General features: G+C 42.9%; 1 protein-coding gene across 2 annotated transcripts in view; it reads left to right on the forward strand.

The window, feature by feature from the left end:
* PRKCE (protein kinase C epsilon) overlaps positions 1-21,699 on the forward strand; it is a 470,104-nt gene that overhangs the window by 389,919 nt on the left and 58,486 nt on the right. For both annotated transcript variants that reach the window (XM_074378800.1, XM_010967731.3), the window contains exon 11: positions 751-905. In XM_074378800.1, coding sequence (XP_074234901.1) covers positions 751-905 — 155 coding nt within the window. The remainder of the gene's footprint in view (positions 1-750; positions 906-21,699) is intronic.

A 21,699-nucleotide genomic window follows, 5' to 3' on the forward strand; every position in this document is an offset into this window, starting at 1 on the left:
TGTCAACCAGGCTGTGCTCCCTCCAGAGGCTTTGGGAAAGTGTCCTTCCCTGTCCCTTCCAGCTTCTGGTGGCGGCCACCTTCCTTGGCTTGTGGCCACAACCCTCAGTCTCCACCTCCTTGGTCACATTGCCTTCTCCGTTCTCAAATCTCCTCTGCCTCTGTCTTATAAGGACATCTGTGACTGCATTGAAGGCCCACCCTGGTGACCCACAGTAATCCCCCTATCTCAAGATCCTTAGCCTAATCACATCTGTAAAGTCTTCGGGGGGGGGGAGCGGAGTTTGGTTTGGGGGTTTTTTTGGTTTTTGGGGTTTTTTTTTTTTGCTATTTAAGGTAACATTCGTATGTTAAGGGATTAGGATGTGGCTGTCTTTGGAGGAGCCATGATTCAACCTACCACACGTATACAGGTAACTGGAGCCTCCACAGGTCACACTTCAAGGTTGTAACAGAAATTAGACAAAGACCTAGGTCTCCTTTCTGTCAGTTTTGGGCTTCTCCCACTAGACGGAGCTGATGCCTATAAAAGTAAGACAGGGAAAAATTTTTAAAGAATACTTTGTACTCTAATTCATGTGCTGTATTCCTTCATCTTGTCTCCGGAACACATGCTACCAGGATTCACCCACCTGTGCAACTGTCCCCCTCAGATCCAGGTTCTGATACTTTGGGCTCATGGTATACTTGCTGGCCTGTGTGAGCAGCTGCTGTGGAATTCACTAAATGGCATTTTCTCCTCTCCTTTCAGGACCGCCTCTTTTTTGTCATGGAGTATGTAAATGGTGGAGACCTCATGTTCCAGATTCAGCGCTCTCGAAAATTCGATGAGCCTCGATCCCGGTTCTACGCTGCTGAGGTTACGTCAGCCCTCATGTTCCTCCACCAACATGGAGTCATCTACAGGTAGCTCTTCCCTCCTCCTCTCTTTTCCAAAAGCAAAAAAAAAAAAGAGAATTCTCCGTAAGCTTGAACTGACTTTGGCTCCTGCCCAATGGGTCTCTTAGCAACCTGGTTTAGATTAGTTGTTTGTTCCAGTTTGCTTACAGAGGACTCTTTTGGGGGGCTGTTTATCACTATGAATGTTAATATTTGAAGAGCCCCGGGAGATCTGACCCACTGTTTTTACCAGTTTTGATTGAAAGCTTAAGCACGACATTTTAAAGGCTCGGCGCCGGGCAACCTTGGGGTGACCTTCGTTTCTCTGTCTCCCCCACCCTCTTCCTTGAACATCAGGGCATTCTCTTGACTTTTTCCTTCTGTGCCATGAACTTCCTCCCCTTCCCAACCTCTTGCCACTTCCTGAGTTTGTTTGGTTTAGTTGTCTCCAGCAGATAGAATTGGAGAAGGAGGAGTTCCTTGGGGGTCTCTGGATTTACGATCTGGGGGGGAGGAGGGGGGGAACTAGACAATATCCAACAGGAAGTGACTCTTTGCATATCATCCAGTCCCTTATTACTGCCTTGTCCTCCTTCCAAGAAAATGTAGAACACATGCACACGCATACACACACACACACACACACACACACACACACACACACAAACACAAATTTTCCAGTAAGAGAGCGGGACTGTTTACGCAGGCTCTTCTGTGAGGTCAGGAATTCTGGGAGGAGTAAATATTTATAATTAGCAACAAGGACACTAAAGTTCCATAAGTTTTTTTTCAATGACTGTCAATTTCTTTACTTGGGTTTTGCTTCCTCCTTTTTTTTAATTGGGTAGAAGAGTAGCTGGCTTGGTACAACCCAGAACTAATCACTCACCAGAACTTCACTGGCCCCTTCCTGGGAGCCATGCCCTAAACTAAATGTTCTTCAAGGGTCTCTGACCAACCCCCCACCCGGCCTTCCCTTCCTACTGACATCTCTTAGCTTCCTAAAAGTCTTTCTACTAAAAAATAGCCAGTGGCTCCCAATGGCCCACATAATAAAGCTCATACTTTTTAGCCTGCTTTCATGGCCCTCCACATTGCAAGTCCACATATTTGTTTCCTGTTACTGTGTAACAAATTACCACAAACTCAGTGCCTTAAAACAATACCCATTTATTACCTCACAGTTTCCATGGGGCAGGAGTCCAGGCATGATGTACTTGAGTTTCTCTGCTGTGATCAAGGTGTCAGGCAGGCTGCATTCTATCTAAACTTGGGGGTCCTCTTCCAGGCTTACATGGTTGTGTGCAGAATTCATTTCCTTGCAGCGGTAGAATTCATGTGGCTTCTTCAAGGCCAGCAGAAGAGAAAGTCTTTCCTGCTTGGAGTCCTTAACTTCAGGGAGGCCCGGACCCTCTTTGAAAGAGATTGCTTGATTAGATCAGGCCTAACCAGGATAATCTCCCTTTTGTTTAACTCAAAGTCAGATGATTTAGGGACCTTAATTATATCTGCAAAAATCCCTTTGCCCTTGCCCTGTAATGTCACGTAATCGCACTAGTGATATTACATCACCTTTTTCACATAGTTTTGGTTGGGGGTAAATCACAGTTTCTCCGTCATATTCAAGGGGAGGAGGTTCTGGGATTATATCAGAGTGTGACTCATTGGGGGTCACCTTAGGTTATATCTCCTACAGCCCAGTACACATTTCACCCCTCACTTCCTATGATACCTTGTTTTGTTTTGTTATTCTTATTTTTCATGGACATGTAGTCAATTTATATTGTTAATTTCAAGTGTTCAGTTACACATATACATATGTGTATATGTATTTTTTCAGTTTCTTTTTTGTTACAGCTGATTATAAGAAATTGAATATAGTTCCCTGTGCTATACAATAGATCCTTGTTGTTTATCTATTTTATATATAGTAATCCATGAAATCTTGTTTTGAACCTACCAAGGTTCTTAGCTTTCCTCAAACTTACCTGCCAATTCCCAACTTCCCTGTGCTTCTGCCCTCCTCTCCACCTCCTCTCTCCAACCCAGAAGCTTCATGCAATACTGTCTGCCTGCTCGAAACCTGATTCTTACCAGCCTGAGTGAGTCTCTCCATCCACCACGCTTCATTTGCAGTTTGGGAATGAACTACAAGTTAAGACTCATTGCTGCACCTGCCACTCTTCACCTTGTGCTGGGGTCAGGCATCCAGGTGGATCCTTCACTAAGTAACACCCTCCCCTGAAGGGCCATGGCTTCTTTTTAACCCTTCAATCTTATTTGACGTCCTCTTCTTATCTTGCACATAGAAAATCATCACCAAATGACCATTAGTTTTAATTAGTTTAAAACCCTAATCTCTGCCCCAAAAGCAGCTTGCAGGCTGGTTAGAGTTACTGGGGTTGGGTATGTGGAAAGATCATTCGTACTACAGGGCAGTGCATTGTTAGGTGCCAGTGACAAGAAGAACTGCCATTCTCTAAGGTATCATCCCCACCCCTCCCTGTTGGAATGGGTATAATCATCCACAGTTTACCAGCAGGAATTCAGAGACTTACTTTAATAATTTGCCCACAGCTGTACTTGATAGGTGACAGACTCAGGAAGTATGAGTGGCAGATCAACAAGTTTGTGCTGTCCATCATGAACTTGTCACGGGGCTCTTCAAGTCCAAGTTCACACTCTTTATTAGTCATGCCAACACTCCCAAACTTGACTTCTTTGCATTTCTAGTTTCTTCTCCTTTCTGCTTCCCTCCCACCACACCTGTGAATGCTTTTGTTCTTTGACTTCTATGAGCCATGCTTTCCGCCTGTCTTTCTCTCCTTCCCACCTCTCTGACCATTTATTCCCAATCTCTGTGTCACCTGACCTGGTCCTTCCCCTCTCCAAACCCCATTCTCTAAATGCTGGTTTTTCCCAGGGCCTTCCTCCCCAAATACTCTCCCTGAGCAATTTCAACCTTTGCTTGCCTTCAAATGACCCCTGGGTGCCCACGACTTCCATATCACCATATCCAGCCCCCAAGTTCTCTCTGGAACCCCACACAAGAGCTCTCTCTCAAGATGACCTCCAAGTCCTTCTTCCTTCTCCCCTGGCTAGTTTGCAATAGTTTCCTGACTTGACTCACTCACCGCCTCTCAATTTTCTGCCCTCCCATCTGTCTCCCTCCCTCTCCATTGCTGCCCAGTCAGCACAGGCTGACTATTACATGGTCCCCTTCTTAGCATCCTTCCACCCTTATCAGATAAAGCGCAGTTCCTCTTGCTGGCCTCCAGACTCCCTCAGCCGTGGCCCTGGGGCTGCTGTGCACAGTTGTGTGGTTTGGGCACAGCCCAGGAGTAAGGGACCTAGACAGTGAGCAGGAGGTGGCATCCAGGCCTTCTCTGTTTGTGTGGCTGGCTTCAGCCTGAGAAAGGGGAGCGCTTTCTACTCAGAGGAGATGTCTTTTTGTGTTTTTCACCAAGACACCATGGGTGCTAACAGGGCCCTAGTGGCCCCCAACTGTGTATCCCACCCCCAGGCACTCCAAATTAGGCCATTCTCCCCCAAATACCATTCTCCTTCATTTCTCTGTGTCTTGTCTCCACTGTCCCTGGAATCCCCTTTCTCCTAATCTGTGTCTTGATTAGTGAGTGGTTCCTAGGTCACATCCACAGTCTTGACTGCTTCAGAGTCCCTGGTTTAAAAAATAGGCAGATTCCAGAATACTAGAGGAGGGGGATAGATAAGGATACAGGTGAGGAAAGAGTGGCTGTGAGTTGATGATTGCTGAAGCTAGGTGATGGGTACATGGGGGTTCGCTATTCTGTCTACTTTTGTGTATGTTTTAAATCTGCCATAGTTTTAATTTAAAGAAACTCCAGCAATTCCAGGGTAATCTTCCTAGAGCTTTTGATTCAGGAGGTCTAGAATCAGGGTTCAGGAATCTGTACTTTTTAAAAACATTGTTCCTCAGGTGATTTGGGGACCACGGGTCTAGAAAAATTCCATTCTGCCCTCAGGACTGAGTCACATGCCCCTGTTCTGTGAGGCCTTCCCTGGCCACCCAGCCTGTCATGGGGGTCGTGCCTTCCCTGAGTGACGTGGCATCTCTCTGCTCAGGCTGGTTCCCTCCCTTTGCCAATCTTCTGTTTTTACTTAGGATACCTATTCTGTGATTGAGAACTCCACGTAAGTGGAGTGTGCTTACCTGGCTGGCTTAGGATAGTACCCAGCTTGTAGTAGGTATTCACAAAGTATTTGGTCCAGTCTCTCAAGCTCCAGAGCACTCTAGTCCAGTGAATTGCTACCTCATACGTGTGTACTTTTCACAGTCTGTGTTGGAAGCATCTGTAACATACAATATGCAGTTTTTTTTTCCTTGACCCTGAAAGGCTCCCATTCCTTCATCTTTCACATTTTATAGTTGAATGAGGACCATATGATCTCTCTCTCCCATGTTGCTTTGTTTTCAGCTACTGGCACAAAGGCAGTGTGTCTTTGCCTGTTTGCCTCTGGCTGTTCCTGAAGCCCACATGGAGACCATATTTCGGGTGATGCACGGGTTTATCTGGGAGATTGGCAAGACCAAATTTTGCAGGAGGAACCACATTGCTGAAGCTGAGATAGAATTTTCCAGCCTTCCTGCTGGAATTTATACACAAACTAATTAATGGCTTCTTGGCCAGGGTTCAAGAACTAAAGGAAGAAGTCATTTCTCTAGCTGTAGGCTCACACTTGAAGGAGAGCCCAGGCTGACCGGCATGGCCCCTTTTACTCTGGGCCCTCCCCGGTCAGGTCTCCCGCACCGGGCGGCACAGAGCACTGTCTCTGTGTCCCCTGCCCAGCATTCCTGGGCACAGAGAAGCCCCTGTGTGGGAGAAGGCAGTAGCTCACTACGTGGCCATGCTTCCTAGCTGGGTCCCCTCCCTTCTGAACTGGCACACGCTGTGACAGATGGAGGTTTTACAGTGTGGGCCTTCTTCCGAAAGTCAATCCAGGAAACTTTCTCCTCCTCTCCATCATGCTCGGTGCTTATCCATTTTGCTCTGAGCTGCTCAGTACAGCAACTGACTCTCAGAGGGCACTCCTCTGTCCATGCAACACTGAAGAGGGACTGGGATCCGCCTTGGACACAGAGGGCAGTAGGGCCCTGCAAAGAGAACCGGAGGCTTGGCAGACAGGAATGCATCTTCTTCTTCCACAGTCACGAGCATGGCGGCACAGGATGGTAAAGAATATGGCTTCTTCTACTCCGGCCAAGTGTCAACATTTGATGTATCAGTGTCCCCATCTATAAAGTAGGAATCAGAGTTGTACCCATCTCATGAGGTTGTTCGGATTTCGTGATTTAATAGGCATAAACGATTTTGAATAGTGCCTGCCTGCCCCAAGGTGAATCCTCAATAAAGATTAATCTTATTATATCTTGAATTGATTTTTAATTGAAGTGTAGTTGATTTACAATGTTGTGTTAGTTTCTGATGTACAGCAGAGTAATTCACTTATACGTATATATTCTTTTTCAGATTCCTTTCCATTACAGATTATTATAACATATTGGATATAGCTCCCTATGCCGTATAGTAGGACCTTGTTGTTTATCTATTTTATATATAGTAGTGCATATTTGTTAATCCCACACTCTTAATTTATCCCTCCCCCGTCTTTCCACTTTGGTAACCATAAGTTTGTTTTCTATGTCTCTGAGTCTGTTTCATAAATAAGTTTTGAATTGATTGTTATTAAGATGTATTAAAAGAACATTGGAGATTTTTTTTTCTCCAGCCCAGGCTCCAAAAGGGAGTCACATTAGAAGAATGAATTCCTTCCTTCCTTTTTATAAGATTGAATTCCTTTTCTTTAATTACAGAAGTAGTAGCCATAGGAAAAATAATAAAACAGCAAAGAAAGGGATAAAGTCAATTTTCTTTTCACAACCTCATAGCTACCCAAGATAAAACAGTTGAATAGCTTCTCGAGAATCCTTCAAGAAATCTTGAGCAAGTTACTGACCCTCTTTATGACTGCCTTCCATTTGTGAGTTTCGGATAATGCCTGCCTTGTCACCTTCATAAGGTGTTGGAGAGTGAGCGTGGCAAGTCAGGCTGTACAGGTGGAAGTGAAAGATATGAAAACAAGTGGGCAATGACAAGGTGTTTTGTTTATGTCAAGAGTCATTGATGATTTACACTTGTCACTTCGAGCACTAGAATTTGGTCTTTACCTAGCAGGAGCGGAAGTTGTAAGTTTTAAAGCTCTCCTGCTCCTTTATTTCTCAGAGACTTTCAATCTTTAATGAGCCATTGTCATCACTCCCCAAGAGTCAGTCTCCCCTGTGCGCCTGTTGTGTGCCTGGTCCTGGAATTGAGGGGCAGTAAGGAGACCAGAGGAGAGAGAAGGGCATCTTTGCTTTGGCCCTGTCTAGATCACTCTGTACTCAAGGTGCTTAGAAAAGGCTTTCCTTGTTAATAATTATGTTTATAACAAGTCAATTAAGAGTGAACAATCTTATGGTTACCAGGGGGAAAGGGATGGGAAGGGATAAATTTGGGAGTTTGAGACTTACAAATGTTAGCCACTATATATAAAAATAGATTAAAAAAACAAATTTCTTCTGTATAGCACAGGGAACTATATTCAATATTTTGTAATAACCTTTAATAAAAAAGAATATGAAAACAAACATATATATGTATATACATGACTGAGACATTGTGCTGTACACCAGAAATTGACACATTGTAACTGACTATACTTCAATTAAAAAAATATAAAAATGCATTCCTTAAAAAAAAAAAAGAATTAAGAGCAGAGAACATAGATTTAGTTCTGATTTAGTTTAGACTCAGATAAACCTGAGTATGAAATGTCTGGTCCTCTCCAGGGCTGGGGGACAAAGTCCAAAAGGAGGAACTTGGGACAATTTCCCTAGAAAGAGCTGGAGACATACAGGGGTCTCTATCTGTGCCCTCTAAGCCAGATCTCCCTGCAAAATACATGCAGAGTTGTGATGGACGCTGTAGTCTTTCCTTCCTGGTGGTCCAAAGGGAGGTTGTGTGCCTAGTTTGGGGCCTGATAGCCCGCCTTGGTCCCTGGAAACCTTTCCTGCCATGAGCACAGTTAGGCATTTTCTGACTTGATGAAGATCTCTGGTTAAAAGGCTATGTTAGTAACGGGAAGGTCTGATATTTAGAGTCTCATTATTTGCAATGTAGCTAATGCTCATACAAAGCAGAGGAGGAGGAAGAATCGGGATGATCCTTTCCTCTTTCCTCCTCAGTCTTCTAGAACCTGGCCCTTAGATAGTCACGTGGGGATCTCTGTCCCCACAGAGCGTTGTTCTCAGCTGTCAGCGCTTCCCCACCCAGTGTAGAAAATGATACTTTAATGTAAAACTCCCAAAGATCTAAGGATTGAGTGTACAATGGGAGGATATCGCTCCCATGGCAGGAATCACAGGGTGAGTGTTAGATCAAGGAGTGCCTCCGAGGCCATCTAATCCAACTCCATTTTATAGACGCGGAACTTGGAAACCAAAACCAGGCAGTAACTCACCCAAGTTTACACAGAGAAGTGTTTTTAAAGCTTAGATGTTATTTTAATCAAAGATATACATGTAGATAAAGATTCAAACAGTTCTACAAGGTGTTTAAAGACATGAAAAGCCATTTTCTAGCCTTCCTTCCCCCTAATTTCTCCTTCCACAGAGACAACCACTTATTACTCTTTTAGGCGACACTGCTAGTATGGATCTCTTGTATTTCTAAGTAACAGTTTTATTTTAAATTTTTTTATACAGTATCCTCTGATTTTCCACCATGAAAGTGAGAATTTAGTTCTCTGCCCCACCCTCAACCTATTCACTGCCTACCCCCCACATCCACATACCCTTCTAAACCGCCCATCCTCTCAGTAGAGTTTATTATAATTTTAGCTAAATAAATATACATTGAATACATTATTATGACTGTGAAATACTATTTGGAACTAAGCCATGTGATAACTGTAATTACATTTCCTTTCCTATACTTTTTCTTTGTTTTCCCTGGAGATAATAACTTTCTCTTTGTGGTCTGTGTAGTTATTATCAATCAACACAAATGCTCTATAGGTTGTCCACATCTCCCTTTGGGATGGCTAGGTACTGTAGGCATTCTGTCAGTATTCCTAGGTAAATTTCTCCCAGAGCCTTCTAAGCTGCTCCACAGTCTCAGCGGCTGCCCTCAGAGCCTGCTGCAGAGCTGTCACCCCAGGACCTCCCACCAGTGTTGTACTGGCATCTTTGCCTCTCCTACATGAGAGCTCCTCTCTCTCGTATCCCACATCTCCTCTTTCTTGATATGGCAACTGATATACCTCCAACAGTTTTCTGAGAGTGTGGGAAGTAAATTTTTGAGACCTTCCTTTTATATCTAAAATCATCTTTATTGTATTCTCAAATTCAATAAAGAGTTTGGCTAGATATAGAATTCTAGATTGAAAACCATTTTCACTCAAAATTTCAAGGTATTGTTCTATTGCCTTCTAACTCCCAGTGTTGCTGTTAAGAAGTCAAAACTACGTTGCTTTTGATCCTTTGTATAGACCTGCTTCCTTTTTTCTGGAAGCCTGTTAATTACTTAAGATGTGGAGGAGGCCCACTTTCATACGTTGCATTGGGCCCTGGATAAACCTTTTTAATTTAGAAAGTTATGCCCTTCAGTTCTGGAAAATACCTTATTTCTTTAATGATCTCTTCTGTTTTCTCTTTCTGAAACTGTCATTCAGATATTGGATTAGTCAACTTGGGATTTATTATAGTGAATAATCTGACTGGCCACTTCATTGGGGAACTTCTGTCAGTATTTTTAGAGTTTTCCTCTCAGAGTCCTCTGATTACCCTGGGAAGACTCTTCCAGAGTCCTGCCTGGAGAGAGAGGAGCCAAAGGAGAGAAGAGGGTTGGAAGGCCCAGCTCCCAGAAAACATAAATCCATTCAAGTCCCCCACTCTTACTTAGTTCTTTACCTGGTGCCTGCCCTCTCCCCCTACTCCACTTTGGGTCTGGAAACCCTCTACTCTGTCTTCTCCAGAGAATAAACATCTGAGGCAGGGAAGGGGCTTGCAGAATAAGAAGAGAACCTGAGTTTTTAATTGCTTTTCAACCAGGTATCTTCATTTTCTCTCTCTCTACCTCACCCTCATCTCCAAAGGTAACTTCTAACTGCAAATTCCTGAGCTTGGTTAGAACAGGAAGTGGGAGATTCTATAGCATAAATTTGATTGTTCTTGACTTTCCCCCTTGGTTCAGGATTCAGCTCTTTCTCAGGTTTACTACGTCATCTCCCACTTACTTGTTTGCTTTCCAGCTTCCAAAACTGTGTTGCTGTTCTTTCTTCTCTTATTTGCCCCATCTTCTTGTGTTTAAGCCTTTGTATCTAATTTCAGGAAGGAGAGAAATTGTGGGTATTCAAGCTACCCTTTTTATCTAGAAATCAATAATAGTAATAACAACAAAAATAACAATCACTGCAGCATTAGGAGCAAGGACAACAGCAACAGTGATAGCAAGACAGTCATTTAGCCTTTGTTACCAGCCAGACGCTATTCTGAGCACTTTGCATCCATTAACTCATTTAATCATCACGCAAAAACCCTATGCAGTAGATACAGCTATTACCCGTGGGACTGGCGATATTTCCAAAGAAGGAGCTCCTGCCAGATCCCACCACGCTGCTGCCACTGTCGGGTCACCCTGTCCCATTGCTGCCAGCTGTGGTTTTGCGTGGGAAACAAAGTTGTATGTTGGAGACAGTGCTGAGTTTGGAGTCAGAGAACTGGGGCTGAATCCTGGGGCTGCCTCATCTTTGTTGTGTTTTCCTGGGCAGAATACTTAAACTCTTTGAAATGTAGTTTCCTTGCTGTACCATGGGAATTAGAATGCAAACTTCCCTGGAGTGTTTCGAGACTTACATGAGAAAACATTTGCAGAATTGCCAAGTGCTATCTTTGGCATCTAGAAGGCTCTGTAAATATTAGTTGGATGAATGAGGGAGCGTATGGTTACGGAGTCAATGTTATGGGCTGAATTGTGTCCCCTCCAGATTCGTATGTTGAAGTCCTAATTCCTAGTACCTCCAAATGGGGCAGTATCTGGAGATAGGGCCTTTAAAGAAGTAAAGAAGTAAAAGGTAAAATAAGGTCATATAGGTGATCCCTTAACCAATATGACCAGTGTCCTTATAAGAGGAGGAGATTAGGACACAGAAATGCACAGAGGGGAGACCATGAAGACGCCAGGAGAAGACCCATTTACAGGTCAAAGAGAGATCTCAGAAGAAACCAGTCTTGATCTGGGACTTCCAGCCTCCAGAGCTGTGAGAAATACATTTCTGTTGTGTAAGTAACCCTGTGTATGGCACTTGGTTATGGCAGCCCGAGCAAATTCATACAGAGAACCCTGGTTCCAGTCCCAGCATTGCCACTTACTAGCTGTGCAGCCCTGGGCAAATGACCTAATCTCTCTGAGCCACAGTTTCCTCATCTGTAAAATGAAGCTGATAACAAATATTTAAGTAAGGTGGCCTAGCCTGCGGTCTTGGCATTAATTGAAAGATTTAAATAAGCTAATGGACATAGAGAGGACTCTGCCCCATGCAGGGTAAGGGCCCATCTAGGGCAGGGCCTGGATCTCAGGGCCAGGTAGTATTCCACAGAAAGGAGCCTCTTGTTGGCATTACTCCATTACTGTGAGCACTTGGGGACCCTGGGGCAGGAGAAGCAAGTGCTGAGAAACACACGTGTCAGTGTTGGAATAGCCAACAGGTATGCTTGCGTCGGAAGGCTGCAGAGTCTGACTTTCTTACCTTGGCCTTCCTGTTGGGCTCCCTTGGCATCCACTCGTCTCCATGAGCTCCCACTCGGCCCACACCCCCATCCCTGCTCCTTATATGACCTGCTTTAGCAAAAAAGCTGACTCCAGAAATGTGCATTTTGATAATGAGAGTCATTGTATCTGTCTACTGTATTGAATAACTGAAAGGCTTGTCCTCCTGATAAAAGAATGCTACATATTATCATGGGGTTTTCAGAAGTAGTCACTTTTGTCGTGGGTCTGGGTTTACTTAGGGGTGAGACCATCTTCACCCCAAACTGCTTTTGTGAGGTGTTACCTGCCAATAACTGTGGGATGAAGTCATAGGGACATAATGAAGTGAAGGGTGGGGAAGAGAAAAGCAGAGACTGAGCTGGTTGGGATGAAAGCCAAGTTTACATTCTTCTGAGGAAGCCACATTATTGCTGACCAGATCGGAAGTCGAATTCTGACTCCCATTGACATTGGAGGTTCAGAGCAAACAGGAAGTTTGGAACCAGAGTGAAATTCCTGATTAAATTTGTCTGGGTGTTTTAGCTAGTAGTGTGTGTTCACAGAGAAAATGATCATGGACAGACTGTGTTATCTCCTTGTGTGTCTTTCATGATCCCTGCCATAGAACCGAGGACCCAGTACAGTGCTTAAGGACTTCTGGGTTCAAACTCTGTCTCCACTTATTAGATAGATGATCTTAGGCAAGGGACATCTCTAACCCTCAGTTTCTTCATCTGTCAAATGGGAATATTATCTCCCTCAAAGAGATATTGTGTGACTCAAACACGTTAGTACATGTAAACCGATTACAATTTTGTCTGGTACAGAGTAAGCCCTCACTAGCTGCTGTTATTGTCATCATTATTCTGTTCCAGCAGTGGTTGAGTGGACAGTTGATAAGATTCACTTTGTCTGTCTTGAAATTTTCACCATGAATGTGTCTTGCCAGTTGGCAAACTGATGAAAAAACCTTGTCAGGTTAGAGTCTTCTAAACAAAGTCTGGTTTGAGGAGTTGGGACCTGTCTTATGAAGGGGAATTCAGTATCTGTATATTAGCTTTTATTTTACGACCATGTATTCTACAGAAAGTAGAAATCTTGGAACACATATTACTGCACTGGATTCAACAGGAGAGCCTGAATTCTCCTAGGTTTAGTTGTAATGATTTTGTTTCTTCAATGCCCTTGGCCAATGATTGAACTGCAAAAAATGGGGATTATTTTAGCAAACAATGGGCAGCTTTGCCACATGGTAAGTGGAATCTCTGGGAACATCTGAGCAGGTCCCAAGGTCTCAGGAGTCCTGGCTGAGTCCAAGATGACTCAAGCCTGTGAGGGGCAGTGGGTTGAAGGGGTACCTCAGCCCACAGATGCAGTAGGGACCACACTTAATTAGCTTTGCTTCTCTTTGGTCATGTGGTAGGTAACAGGTATAGGATTCACCCTGGTGGTTGTTGCCACCTTCTCTTCCCTTGCTTCTAGATCTCTTCTCCCACCATTCCTGCAGGTTAATTGTCCTAAAACAAGGAATTGGGGCACTTTCTTGCTCAGAAGTCTGCGGTGACTCTGTGTTATCTCAGGATAATGTCCAGACTCTTCCACCTATTACCTGAAGCCATCCCCAAGCTGACCCTCTCACCAGCTGCTTCTCTAGGGTTTGCACACAGGCCTCTTCCTACCCACCCTGTCTTCCCAAGCGCTTCTCCCACCAGGCTCCTCTAGGAAGCTCTGCTTGAACCTAGCAGGCATCCTCATCGACACAGCCACACACACTGTACATTTATTACCCAGATTCCAGACATCGACAGGCGCTCCATGAGTCCTCTCTTTGCCAAGGGATATCCTGCCTTTCCTGAAATACTGTATCTTCTTTTTCACTTTTTCTTTTTTCTCTTTCCCATCCTCTAAGATTCAGCTTCATTTCATTTTCCCCTGGCCTTTTCAAGCAAAGTTCATTCTTTCTTTCTCCTGTTCACATTGCATCTGCTCCATTTTATTACAGCATTTCTCACATTGTACTGTTAACTATTTCTCCACTGAATGGTTTTGTAGAGTTTCCGTGGGTTATGCTGAACTTACGGTTTAATCCAGTCACCCTTGAGTTCATAGCCAGCCTATTCAAATGTATCAAGAAAACATGGGAGGGGGGCTGTGCTTTCTAAACATATTTGGCCACATAGCTGCATTTTCTAATGGACTTCTTGCTGGTCCCACATTTCTCTAGGCTTCCTTTCTGTGTGCACTACCCCAGTCCATGGGGCTTTTTATTCTTCACAATGTCTGGTTGATGAAGTGCTGCAGGAGAAAAAACACGGGGCTAGGAATCAGGCCAGAACTCTAAAAAAGCTTTGCCTCAGTTGGGTGACCTCAGGCAAATTACTTCTCCTCTGTGCACCCCTGTCCCCTATGCGACAGCTGCATTGGAAGATCTAGCTTTGTGAGCCGAAGGTTGTTGGTCTGGGGATGCCTTGAATAGACTCTGAAAATGAATATCTAAATATGGCATCTACAAATGAGCTCAGTGAGGCTCCAGAGGTAAATGAATTTAAGTACCAAGAGTGCCTGGTACCTGCTGGAGAGTTTAGAGGTCCTGGAACGTGATACGTCATTGGCAGGCAGTCCCATGCTCTGCTCTCTGAGCGTTAAATCATTGTGGATTCCCCCTCTCCAGTGTATCCAGAGTCCTCCCTCTTAATCAAAACGAATAGTTTCTCAAGGCTCTGATGTTGCCAAGTTAGATATTTATCCTTTTGGTGAGCAGAGCTCCTTCCAGGGGCCGTAACCCACCACATGGGTATGAATTTCTGTCTGAGGAATGGGGCTGTTTGTTAGAAAGTCATGGTCCTGTTGAGATTGCTAATCTTACACCCCATGGGTCAAAACCCTCTCTGAAGTGGGGCATCTCCCAGGTGAAATTCCCTCCATTATTAGAAATCTACTAATGCAAAAGCATTCATCCAAAAGGGATTTCTGTTTGGGTTTGTATCTTTTCTTGAAGAGCACTGCTCATTTGTTCATAGAGCTGTGTGTTTAAGCAGATGCTCATCTATTCAGTGAACAGTGATTTTTAAGCCTCCTTAGAGTATTTGGTGTAGGCATTGGAGATGCCATGAAAAGGAAGAGACATATTCTCTGCCCTCTTGGCACTTAAGTTTGGGTGGGGACGCCAGACAATAAAACAATAAGCAATAACAATAAAAACTGATAAGAGTGATGACAGGGAAAAGGTAGGGTGCCAAGGAACTGCATAGCAGAGATACCTCAGCTAGTTGGAGAAAATCAAGGAAGGCTTTCTGGAAGAATTGGCCTCTCCCAGAGAGGACCACTTGGGTAAGGAGGAGTTGGCCAGGGTAAGAGGACATGGGAGAGTCTACCAAGAAGTGGGAACAGGATGTGTGAAGGCTTGGTTAGGCGAGATGCCAGATGGGTCTCCAGGTCTAAAGAATTTCTACATGCCTGAATCTCAACGCACAGAGGGAGGCCTGGTGAACAATGAGGCTTGAGGGGAAGCCTCAGACCCCATCCTGAGGGGCCGCAGAACAACTGTCAAAAGTCATGTGAGTGTACCCTGATGTGATGTTAGACTGTATTCTATGTGGGAATTGTGGAAGAGAGGCCAACTATTTGTCGAATTTCAGAGGTGGAAGAAAACTTGGGGGTCAGCTACTTCAGATCCTTCTTTTATAGATAAATAAACTATAAGTCAGGGAGGTAGTGTGACTTGTCCAAGGTCATTCAGTCTCTTGGTGACCCTGGCAGAACCATGAATAGGGGCTCTGGTGTTTTTTGATGGCATGGGCTGATAAACTGACTCCAAATAAACAAACAGAAACACCTGATTTGTAGCTATTTGTGTAAATTGTTGCCACGCCCCCACTGCCCCCCAGAGGCAATTTCAAGCTACCTGTTGTTTAACAGTCAGTTCACAAAGTTCCTGAAAATTTAGCAGTCTGACTTGTGAGCTGGCACCAAAGGGAAAGCTGTGCACATCTCTTCCCAGCTCCATAATCAGCGACATTTTGTTAGTAGTTTGAAATCAGCCATAGTAGGAGTAGTTATACCATGGAAATGGGCAGATGCTCCAGATCAAGGTTTGTTTCCCCTGGAGAGCTGTTGTTAAATATTTACCAGCTCACCATTTGAATTGAAATCTCTGGATTAAGTTGGGCAGTGCTGTTCAGTTCAACTGTATCCTTATTAGTTTTCTGCCTGCTTGATCTATCACTGAAAGAGGGCATTTGTGTATTTTTTCTTTCAGTTCAATAGTCTTATCTCTAACAGCTTTCTTGAGATATAATTCACATACCATTCAGTTCACCCACTGAAAGTGTGCAAATCAATGATTTTTAGTATATTTGCACGGTTATGCAGCTATCATCACAGTCAACTTTAGAATATTTTCATCACCCCGAAAAGAAACTCCATTCCTTTTAATCATCATTCCCCAGTCCTCCCCCGCCCCCACCCTAGGCAACCACCTATCTGCTTTCTTTCTCTATAGATTTGCCTATTCTGGATATTTCATATAAATGGAACCATACAACATGTGATCTTTTGTGACTAGCTAAGTAAAAGAAACTTAGCATGTCTCCAAGGTTCATCCACATTGTAGCATGTATCAATACTTCATTCCTTTTGATAGCTGAATAACGTTTTGTTGTATGGATATACCACATTTTGTTTATTCATCAGTTGATGGACCCTTGGACTGTCCACCTGCTGCTGTTAATATTACTGTACTGTAATAAACTGTGGACATGTTTTCATTTATCTAGCTAGGAGAAGAATTGCTAGGTCTAGTGGTTAAACATTTTAGAACTCTCAAGCTGTTTTCCAGAGTGGCTGCACCATTTTACATTAGCAACATATGAAGGTTCCAGTTTCTCCACATCCTCATCAACACTTGTTATTGTCTGTCTTTTTTGATTATATATCCAAGTGGATGTGGTGTATATTCAGTTGTTTTTTGAGTTCTAGCAGTTTTGGCCTCTATACGTTTTGATTCTCTGTTGTTAGCCACATACCTGCTTAGGATTTTTTAGGTCATCTTGAAGAATTGACCATTTTATCATTATGTAATGTACCACTTTATTCCTGATAACTTTCCTTATTGTGAAGTCTGTTTTGTCTGAAAGTAATGTAGGTAGCTTTCTTTTGATTAGTGTCAGCATGGTATTTCTTTTTCTATCCTTTTGCTTTTAATCTGCCTGAATCTTTAATATTTAAAGTGTGTTTCTAGTAGACAACATATAGTTGAATCTTGTTTGTTGTTTCTTAATCCACTCTGACAATCTGTCTTTTAATTGATGTATTTAGACCATTCACATGCAAAGTGATTATATAATTAGATTATATCTACCATTTTTGTAACTGTTTTCATTCATTACATTTATTCTTTATTCCCTTCCCCTACTTTTTTTCTGCTGCTTTTTTTTACTAAAAAGAAAAATTACCGATTGTAATTGTAAGATGCATTTTAACTTCAAAATTGTTAAAATTTAAAAAATAAAGTGTGTTCTAGAATCTATGAACCATGGTCATAGTACCCCCACACAAGAAGGTTGTAGGGCTTAAATAGGGCTATGCATCAAAGTACTTAGCACAGTATTTGGTATTACAGTGAGCACTAGATATTAACCATTACCCTAATTACTGTATTAGTCCTACCCAATTACTTTATGATCTCACAGCTGACTTAGACACTGCAGTTCCTACATCACAGTTGAGATTAATTACCCTAAATACATAGGCATATGGTTCTGAACTAGGGTTTTTTTGTGGTCACTTACTGCAAATATGTTCTCTTGATCTGTTTGTTCTATAGTCTACAGTTAAACACAGAACTCTGCAGTCGGACAACCCCATATTTGAATTCCATACTCATCACTTACAGATGTGTGACCTCAAGGACTTTCTTAACCTAAGTCTCAGTTTCCTCACTTGTAAAATGTTTATATTAATACCTCCTTTGCAGAATATGGTCATGACCTAGCAGATGCTCAAATCACAGGTATTATTATTTTCTGTTGTCATCCTATCTCCTCTAAATAAGATACTTACTTGCCTCAGTATCCCTTTTTGAGCTGGGAAACTCTAGGCAGGACCTGATGGGTGCATAGAAGGATTTAAACATTAGCAGGAGAAATGCCTTGAACCGTAGGGACAAATCTCTCCAGGTGAATTTGGCAGTGGGGAAAGGGGGCAGGGCTTCTTCCTAGCCTCACATGGGGGCTCCCTCTCAGCCCTGGAGAGGATCAGCTCGAGGATAAAAAGAGACTCCCAACTGATGCAAGCAGCAGAGGCAACATGACCGTAGCCAGCCTCCTCACATCCGTCAGAAAGCAGTGAATCCTGATGGAACATCAGCTACGAATTCATTGACCCTGTCTGTTGTGGAGACCCCAGGTGGATGATTGTGCTTCATCTCTGCAATTTTCTCCTCAAGAATTCTAAATACTACTAGTTACTCATTTTCCTTTGCTTCCTTATTTATTTTTCTTTTATATTTTTGTCTCCTGAGTCTAGTTTTGGTTTAATGGTAATGAATCACTGACTCTCTCTTCACTCCCAGGACATATTTTCAATGTCTGAACAACTACAAGCCTGGGCCTTTAGACCCAGCTGAGTGGGAGAACTACATTCACAGAAGAATCCTATAGCACTTGTCTCCGTTTCACGGAGGTGGCGGGTATGTCAGGCAGCATTGAACTAAACATGGGCAGAGCTAGGCCACCTATAGGAGATTTTTGTGTTTGTCTTAGTTTTCTGTGGTCAGGGGACTTTGTTCATGATTCTTCTGAGTCGAGGCTGCAACCTTCCAGAGGTTGGGCATTGCCTGGCTAACATGGCTGGAAACAATATCACATTTCTGGATTCCAAAGCTTCTAGAAGAATCTAAAACTCTTAACCTCAGGAGAGACCCTTTATGATTCAGAGAGAATTTTGTGATATACTGATGTGAGTTTGAAAAAACAGGATGAATTAGAGCAATTATCTGGATTACTTAAACTAAGAAAAGGGCAGGATTTGGAGGAAAAGGATTTCAGGCCTTAATAACATATACTTAGGAATTCCATTTCCCAACATTATGTGTTCTAGAAGATCCTGGAAATCCTGTCCCATTGGCCTGGGCTGCTGAGGAAAGGCAGGGACATTTCCACAAGGGCTTCCAGCCTGTCCTGAATTACACTCCTGGAGAATTTCTCCATCCTATGTCCCTCCTGGACCACAGTGGAACTCAAGCCTCAGTCCTAAGGACTGGAAGGTTATACTAGGATAAGAGGTTAGAGGAGTATTATTTCATAAGTTATCAACTACCCAAAGCAGAACAAAGTTTTCAAGCTCAGCCAGTTACTTTGGACTTTTGCCCCCCAACCTTGTAAGCTTCCCCAGACAGGGCCTTTTCCCAGACACTACTTCCCATCCTTTCCAGGTTCCTGTGAGGTAGTGGAGGTGATTGCTACTGGTGAGAGCTTCAAAACCTAACTTATTTTTTGCACAAAGAAATGCACATCTCATTAGGCCCCAAATCCCAGTGAAAATTGTCCACCTGGTGTGTCTTGTCCAGAGACTTCAGCTGCTGAGCACATAGCTGGAAGAATAAGCTGAGGGGTATAAGGAGTCCAGAAGCCTACTTCCCTGCAGGTGCCATGGAATTCTCCAATGGGGGCCCATTATTGTCAAAGGCACATTTGTTTGTGTACAACATGATACTGGCCATTGATAAGAGACATATCTTTGTGTGCATGAGGCCAGACTTGGGAGCTATCTATGTGTATATCAGTGCTTGCTTCAAAGCTACCGAATTCTATTTGTGTATTTTTCTGAATTATAAATCCGTGTTTTTGATGGAAGCAAGATACAGAACTATATTTAGAACCTGCTTGGAATCAGACACAGGCTCCTTTGCCTCTCTGTAATGAGCACCCCATCACAGAGGGTACCCTGGGGAATGCAGCTCAGAGAGTTTTCCCATCATTTACCTTCTTTTCTTTTATCTTTGTATAGAAGTCTTTATCTTTGTTTTTCTCTTCAGTGTAAGATAAACAAAATTCCTTATTATTAGGAACCAAAAGCCTAAAGTTACAGAGAGAAACAGCTTGCTTTATCATATTAGGGGCAGGAGGATTGGGGTGAGATTCCCTCAAGAGGTGAATGAGAATTTCTTTGCCTAGTAGCTTATGGGATTTCAGAATGTGGGTAGGGTTGTAGTGCTTGCTCATTCTCAAAATGTTTTGCTTTTGTTAGTCTTGTTAGGGAGCATGAGCTCTTCTCCTCTTGGGTCCTCCAAGGTGCCCAACACAGGGCTGTGTATGAAGTAAGCCTGCTTCAAGGAGGATTTCCCTTTTTGGCAGGTGGGTACATTCCTGCAGATAGAGAAGATCAAATGAGACTTACTTCTTAGAACTTCTTAGAGAACAGTGAGCACACGTGTATATGAGCAGCTTGACAACTACAACCCATAGGAGAAGTCTCAGGATTCTAATCTAAAACATCCAGAGTAATACGCAGCTTAGTAACTGTGGCCTGGATGTTTTCATCCTAGTTTCAAATAAAATAGGATGATGGTGAAAAATGTGAATGGGGATTGGCAGGCTGCTGGTGAACTGGTGCTGTTGACACTTTGGAACAATTACGAAATAAGAAGGCTGGGATATTCTGATGGTGTTCTCCCAGCCCCCATCCCAGTCTGCTCTTAACAGAATCCAAGCGGAAGAAAACGAAAACACTAATATGAAAAAATACATGCACCCCCAGTGTTCATAGCAGTGTTATTTACAGTAGCCAAGATATGGAAGCAGCCTAAGTGTCCATCAACAGATGAATGGATAGATAAAGAAGATGTGCTATACACACACACACACACACACACACACACACACACACACACACACACAGGAATACTACTCAGCCATAAAAAATGAAATTTTGCCATTGACAACAACATGGATAGACCTGGACAGTATTATACTTAGCGAAATAAGTTAGATAGAGAAAGAGAAAGACAGATACTGTATGTTATCACTTATATGTGGAATCTAACAAATAAAGCAAGCAAATGAATATAACCAACAAAAAAAGAAACCAAGTGAGCCATTTAATTGATGGGATAATAATGATACCTGTGCTAATAATGATACCAACCCCACCATCTTCACATGTCTGCTAGCCAAGTGTATGGCCCATATGCTATCCCCACTCTGCCCTGTGGTTGGCCAGTGACAATAATTGAATCATCACAAAAACTAATTTAGTAAACACAAATATCCTATACTAAAATCAGAGGAAGGAGAAAGAATAGCAAATGAGGATGTACTTCAGTAGCTAGGTTTGGAGTGAGGGATGGATAAAACTGTGGGTAACAGAAAGACCTTTCACTTGGAGAATCTAAAGAATTCTATGGTGGTTTTTCTTGCTATTGCTTAAAAGGAAGCCAGCAGTAAAGAAAATTATGGGTCAAATTTCATAGAAGAAGGAACATGAAACAAAGGATTTTATCTTTATTAGCTAAGAACTCAATTTAATGTTTGAAGGAAAGTTAAAAAAAAAAAAGAAACCCAATGAACTATCAAAAAGGACTATAGAATCCTGCCAGATTAGCTCTTCCAGAAAGCATGTGAAGGCACAGGGACTGGGAGTTTCTCAATTCTGCCATAAGGAAATAGACTGACTTTTTTCCTTTCTTTCTTTTTTTTTTTTAAAGCAAACATAGCAGAGTTGACACATCCAAATGATCCTTTCAGAGAGCCCTCCTGGGAGACTTTCTTCTCAGGGCAAAAATACAGCTTTGACTTTGAATATTTTTATACTCCTCTCTAGGTTTTACTTTGAATAGTCTCTATTGTGTCTAATAGTCCTCCTTGGGAGGTAAATCTGGTTTCTGAAAATCATTTTTGTAGCAAAAATAGTATATGCCCATGAAGGCAAACCCCTGACTTTTCTGAGTGGCTGTGAAATGATGGGTTCTGAAAGACATTCTCCCTGAGGTCCAG

The sequence above is a fragment of the Camelus bactrianus genome, chromosome 15 (assembly GCF_048773025.1).
Source record: "Camelus bactrianus isolate YW-2024 breed Bactrian camel chromosome 15, ASM4877302v1, whole genome shotgun sequence".
NCBI classification, from domain to species: domain Eukaryota; kingdom Metazoa; phylum Chordata; class Mammalia; order Artiodactyla; family Camelidae; genus Camelus; species Camelus bactrianus.